Source organism: Patiria miniata, unplaced genomic scaffold, assembly GCF_015706575.1.
Source record: "Patiria miniata isolate m_02_andy unplaced genomic scaffold, ASM1570657v1 HiC_scaffold_16, whole genome shotgun sequence".
Taxonomy (NCBI): Eukaryota; Metazoa; Echinodermata; class Asteroidea; order Valvatida; family Asterinidae; genus Patiria; species Patiria miniata.
This window is the reverse complement of record NW_024037054.1, coordinates 12,030,244-12,036,243: the sequence shown is the minus strand read 5'-3', so window position 1 is coordinate 12,036,243 and position 6,000 is coordinate 12,030,244. Positions and strand designations below refer to the sequence as shown.

General features: G+C 40.0%; 1 protein-coding gene across 5 annotated transcripts in view; it reads left to right on the top strand.

Annotated features, from left to right (window-relative positions):
- Positions 1 to 2,632: 2,632 nt before the first annotated feature.
- The window catches only part of LOC119723024 (polypyrimidine tract-binding protein 1-like), a 68,207-nt gene continuing 64,839 nt past the window's right edge, over positions 2,633 to 6,000 (top strand). For 3 of the 5 annotated variants that reach the window (XM_038193500.1, XM_038193502.1, XM_038193501.1), the window contains exon 1: positions 2,634 to 3,234. In XM_038193500.1, the coding sequence (XP_038049428.1) occupies positions 3,088 to 3,234 (147 nt within the window). In that variant the 5' untranslated portion in view covers positions 2,634 to 3,087. Of the gene's footprint in view, positions 3,235 to 6,000 lie in introns of all 5 variants that reach the window. The other 2 variants (XM_038193499.1, XM_038193503.1) reach the window with 2 other exon arrangements.

Here is a 6,000-nt window from a genome sequence, read left to right as displayed (position 1 = left end):
AATTGTACAAAAAAATAACGTGTACATTTTATGTCGCCATGTCACAACAAATACTGACTTCTCATTAGTACTCTGTTTTCTCAATATGGGCCCTCTTTTTGTCCCCGTGTATAAAATACCGGCTTTAATAATATCCCATCTCCTTTTAATTTCCTCCCTAATTGCTTCTTTTGTGCGACAAGCCTGGCTGCTTTCAATCATATTGAAATGCAATTTTGCAGGGTCTCAAGCTGGCATGCAGTGAGTTATTGATGACACTTCTCATAATTTGCTTCGAAAAATTAGGGTCCCCCCCCCCTTTTCACTGTTTTTTTTTAATGCTATTTCATGTGCACTTCCCTTTTGTTGATGGATGTCATCTTTTGTAACAAGTCTGAAAAATGAATGAATACATGGACCTCGATTTTTTTTTATTACAATTTCTTTGACTGCTTTTATACCAGTATTTAGCCTGAAAATTGCATTCTCGCTAGCCACGACAGTCTACTCACGGACGTCGTACAACAGTACCCTGGCAAATTGAGTCCATACTTTCTATTTTGACCTCATGAGATTAAAATTCATGAGCACAGCCAAATATGGGCCGACATAATTTCTGGCCAATCAAACTGCTCTTTACAAAAGCTGACATAACGGCAGTGCACTGTGCTGCCCTGAAAAGTGCTCTCCTATTGGCCAATGAAATTGACTGTTATTCCGGCCCTGAATATTCAGTGTGTAAAAAAAAGTCATAAAGTCAATGCAGAGAATCTGATTGGCTGATGAATGTCAGAATATAGGTTACTGAATATTCAGTGTGTAAAAAATGTCATGAGATTAATTATTCATGAGCACAGCCAAATATGGGCCGACATAATTTCTGGCCAATCAAACTGCTCTTTACAAAAGCTGACATAACGGCAAAATTGACTGTTATTCCGGCCCTGAATATTCAGTGTGTAAAAAAAAGTCATAAAGTCAGTGCAGAGAATCCGATTGGCTGATGAATGTCAATGAATGTCAAAATATGCTGAATATTCAGTGTGTTTTTAAAAAAAATGTCATTAGGTCAATTCAGAGAATCTGATTGGCTGATTAATGTCAAAATAGTAAGATTCAGACAAGTTTGCCAGCGACATTTTACATGGGTACTGGTAATTGTTTTTGTTACAAGCAAATTTTGGTCATGTATGTATGTTTAACATCAAAAGTACATTTATGTATCCATGTTTTTTATGCTGCTTTCCAAGTCCAGTCAATGCTACAATGTCAAAATGTCAAAAATCCAGTGAAAAAAACCACCCCAAAATGAGTTTTATGTCATGTGCCGTTTTTGTAATTTTTTTGTCCTTTGATTTAGGAGATTGGGATAACATTTTGTAAAAACAAAAAGAGGACTCTTTGAAACAAGCGTGGTCCTACCTTTTACGCAACAATTGGAGTTTTGATGGTTAGATAATCAGTCAGTCAAAAAAAATATCAATCAGAGCACTCTTGGACAATGTATTATAGAGGGCGCTATTTCAGTTTTACAGTCTCCCTGTGGTCTTTTTTAATTAAAGATGTTTTGTATGATGCGTTAAATGTGCTTGGCTCAAAAACGATTGATGTTCATACATGTACCGGTACATTGTACATGTAACTGAATTAAACTAATTAGAAAACTAAAAGTTAGCATTTTATGGGGATTTAATAGGTGTAGCAAAGGTGGATTAGTGAACAGTTTTTGAGGGGAAAATGCTTTTTAAATATTCTGAGTGTTTTATCATGAATAAAAACTACAAGGGCATGTACAATGCACGCACAGTATGTAAATGTGTACATGGGGTCTATTAAGTTACGGTTACATGTTCATGTACTTTTAATGAAATTGTTTCCAGAATTGTAACGGTGTTGAATGTTCATGAAACTGTGCTTGATATCTGTTTTCTAAGGACATTTGAGCACCTTGGGTAGTCCATAATGTGTTAAGCTGGCCGGCACTAATTGTGTCTGATATTTAGATTATTTCCCTTTGTACGTGATTGGCCTTGCGGCTCAGGCAGTGCTTTGTGGACAAGCCCCTGCTGTTGAAAGGCCGAGGGGAGAAAAAAAGGAAAAATATGAGCCCAGGCTGGGTGTTATGCAAAACCTGAGGAGATTAGAAAAGAGTTGAGAGTGGAGCTGAATGTGCACACTAGCAGTGAATGAGTTGACTGGGGATAGGCCTACAGTGCATGCAGGGCAAACATTGAAGTGACCCTGGGTGGATGTTAAGTCCATTCAGATGAATGGCATTTGGTTTGCTGCGACTGCAGGGTAAAACACACACACACTCCTCATCCGTGTTTGCCGGAGAGATTTCCCGGAGAGAGCTGCCAGGGTGAGGACGACTCGATGAATGGGAATAATACTTTCTCAAAAGAGGCTTGTATGTTCCTGTTACGCAACCGGGTTTGGGAGAGATTTGTTTTTGATCGAGAGTCGCATCGGCAGGGAGAGTTTGCTCATGTGCTCAACGAAAAACCTGGAGACTTAGTGCCCAGAGTTCCACTCCAGTGATTCCTTTATGAGATCGTGGTGGGGTTGACCCTCGACTGAATAGCGACGCGGTTTGGTGAGCAAACAGCGAGGCCGGTTTCAGCATCAAGCCACTCGCAGCCAGCCAGCTCAGCCTAGCCAGCCTAGCCAGCCTTGTGTGTATTCATTCCATTTCATTCATGGCTGGAGGTGCAGTATAGACGTGGTCTGGTAGAACTCTTTTCATCTTCCTCTTCTAGGCTTTCTCTTCTGGGTTGTTTTGTTATCTCTCTTTGGTCGCAACGGCTTCGCAGACAAGAACTACCGGTACTACTGTATATTCAGCAGTTGCATGTAAAGTCGCATGCACGCTCATTCACAACCAATTTGTTAGTGTGTGCATACATGCGTCGTGAGCTGTGACACAGCGAGTTCGGGATTCCCAACTCTCCCCTGGATTTTTTTGGTTCGTGTGCGTGCCAAGCGACCGAGAGACAATCCCCATCTTGGCATCGAGTGATCGTAGTAGCACACCCTCATCGCTGAACCCACCTGTCGTATTATTAAGTCTCTGCAACTGGGGGTGACTCCACGAAAAACGCTGCACCTATGTACTTCGTCGATCCGTACGCGGGTGGCGAGATGATTCTAGCACCCAGTGGGGCTCCATATGGGACTGTGCCAGTGATGGCGGTACCCCAGAGCCACCCCACGGCTAGTTATGTCTACAGCTCATCCACTAGGAAACGAGGCTTGGTAAGGAAAGACATGTGTACATTGTATGACTTTGTAAATTTAGCAGCATTACATGTGTTTAGTCAATAACCATGATAACACAACGTGCATGAAACCATACCGTACCGTATATAACCTTTCAAACCCACCAGCACTGTTTTCTTCATGTACACGTGTACCTGCATATATACAAAGTATTCATTTTTTTACCTTAGAATCAGGACATGTTTTAGATTTTTTTATAGTCTTTTTCCTGAATTTTTTATTTTAACCTATTACCACAAAATGTTACTTCTGTAAATATCGTGCACAAATACATTTATTTTCTCTGCCACATGGTTATTGCAATCTGAAGACTGCTGCTGTTTATAAAAATGTGTTTAGCGTAGAATTCTTAGCAGTTTGATTCTGGGTACCAGACCAATTCACATCCAAATTTATTTCAGTTTCCTTTTTTTTTATCTTCATTATTTTCTCCAATACTTGTAGGTCAGGTCTACTAGTAATTTATTTTTATTTAGTGATTTATTCTTTTTATTGCTTTGTTTATTATCAGACTCACTTTAAGTTATTCTTTGTGGGTAAACTAAAAAAAGAATCTGCTGTCCACAGAACATTACTTCTTCTGTGGTTTGGTTTCCGGATAACTCAACAGAGATCTTTTTGCATGAATGCTGCTCGCGTATTTGGACGGTTATTGGTTGTGCGTGGGCCTGCTGTAGATGTTACGGCCTACGCCTCTCTTTCCTTAAAGGGAAAATACAACATTTGCAAACATCAAAAAATAAAACTACCAAATCATTTTGAAATACCTTGCTGGACTGTTAGTGAATGACAGTGTAAAGCATCCTGTAAAATCATGGCACCTGGTATACTGTCATTTTCAAGAAAAGTGATATTTTTGTATCAATTTCCAACGCTGATCGGCCGATCAGCGTTGGAAAAAAACTGGCTTTTTTTTTCAAATACTGGCCCCAATTGACCATCGCACTTGTTTGCAATCGATTACAGACCTATGAACGGGTACGAGCCAGCTAGACTGGTTCCCTGACCTTACAATTCCCCAATGTATGTAAACTGCTCTGTTTCTTCTTATATGGAGTCAGGGAACCAGACTACAGGAAAATGATTGTTTTTCTTGGTTTTTATAGCATTTTCGAACCCAAAACCTCAAAAAAGTCAGTGTAATTATATTTGATATATATTTCCAACCCCCCAATTCCATCCATTTCTGAAAATTACAGTAAAAGCAAATGATGTATATTCCCTTTAAGTGACATTTAACTGACAATTTGGCCTTTGGTGTCTTGGAAACACTTCCTCTTTCGCTAAGTGGAAAACCACACTAATAAACAGAGGAAGGAATCAGTAATCTTATCAAATAAGCAGGGGGGCACATGTCAAGTATGTTTCTGAGGTGAGCTTTTGGAATTAGAAGTGAGTTGATTTACGATCGGTGCGGTAACATTTTCACGTTTGATAGTTTGCCAATATGTCATACATGTACCTGTACACATTTGTTTGGGTAAAATATTCCAAGTGGTTGAATTATGAGTATGCAGAAAACAGCTGGCACTGGTTTGGGAAGTTGTATAACATTTCCCCTTGTAGCTTTGCTATTTCTGAGCTTTAGGAGAATCAGAAAACCTTGGACACAATTATTGCCAGCTGTGTGAGCTGTCGGCCTGTATCCTGCCTGTATTGAGCAGGGTAGGATTGGAGATTTTGTGGTTGGCAGGTTCGTGAATTGAGGAAGAGAAAAGTTGGCTAACAGAGTGAGCGTTTATGCCCTGAGGATTGTAAATTGTTTTTTTTCAAAGCCTAAATCATATTCTGCTCATTGAAACAGAAATTGAATGATCGATACCGGTAGCTTTACATGTACCGGTCGGTACATGTACATTGTATAGCTTTTTGCCTTTAGAATAGCAATATGGCTGTTGTTTGTGTTCTATAGGTTGAGTTTGGGGTTTCAGGGGAAAACCAGTGACATACCGGTATGTGCACATTACAATTTGTTCAGCTAATTTTATCGATAATTTTGACAATGTACAAATGTACATGTTGTACACGTACATGTACATGTACATGTACGTACGTGTACATGTATAGCATCGTCTGTTTCAACTCGTTCAGAACTGTTGAGGACCAGTTTTTCCTAACCAAGTTTTTTGTTTTGTTTGGGTGTTTAGAATGGTTTTTGGTACAAAGTTTTGATTTATCCATGTGGTGTTGGATCAAGTTGATTTTTCAATGCAGTTTGAGATATGTACAATGTACTAGTCACTCTTAACCCTACACTGATTCCTTGATAACTGATCAGGTTACTTCATTTTCGCTGTGTTTTCATTCCCGCCCAGAACCCTGGCACCTTTGTTTTGGCTTTGAGAACTTCTGGGGTCAAACCTCCGAGCGCCAAACTAAAATAGAAACACTCCCTCCAAATGTAGCGTGTGTTTTGGGTTTCACATGTGTTATTTAGTTGGAGCCTGCAAAATTGCTAATAAACCTAATGTATAGGATTTCCCTGGCAAGATTACTATTTACAGAAAATGAGTATTCCGTGGCATGCCCCCCCCCCCCTTGTAACTTGAGCACCACTCTGCTCTGGACTTCATGACTTGTATCCAGGGCGATATAAGAGGGCTGGGCCGACAATTTCACCGGCGCCCATTGTGCTGGGAACCGGGTTAAGCTCGTATTAGGTTCACCTGGCGGAACATCAATGTTGTTCTAGCGGCCAACCCAGGTTTGGGTACGGAAATAAAAATATGCTTGTTTAGCACA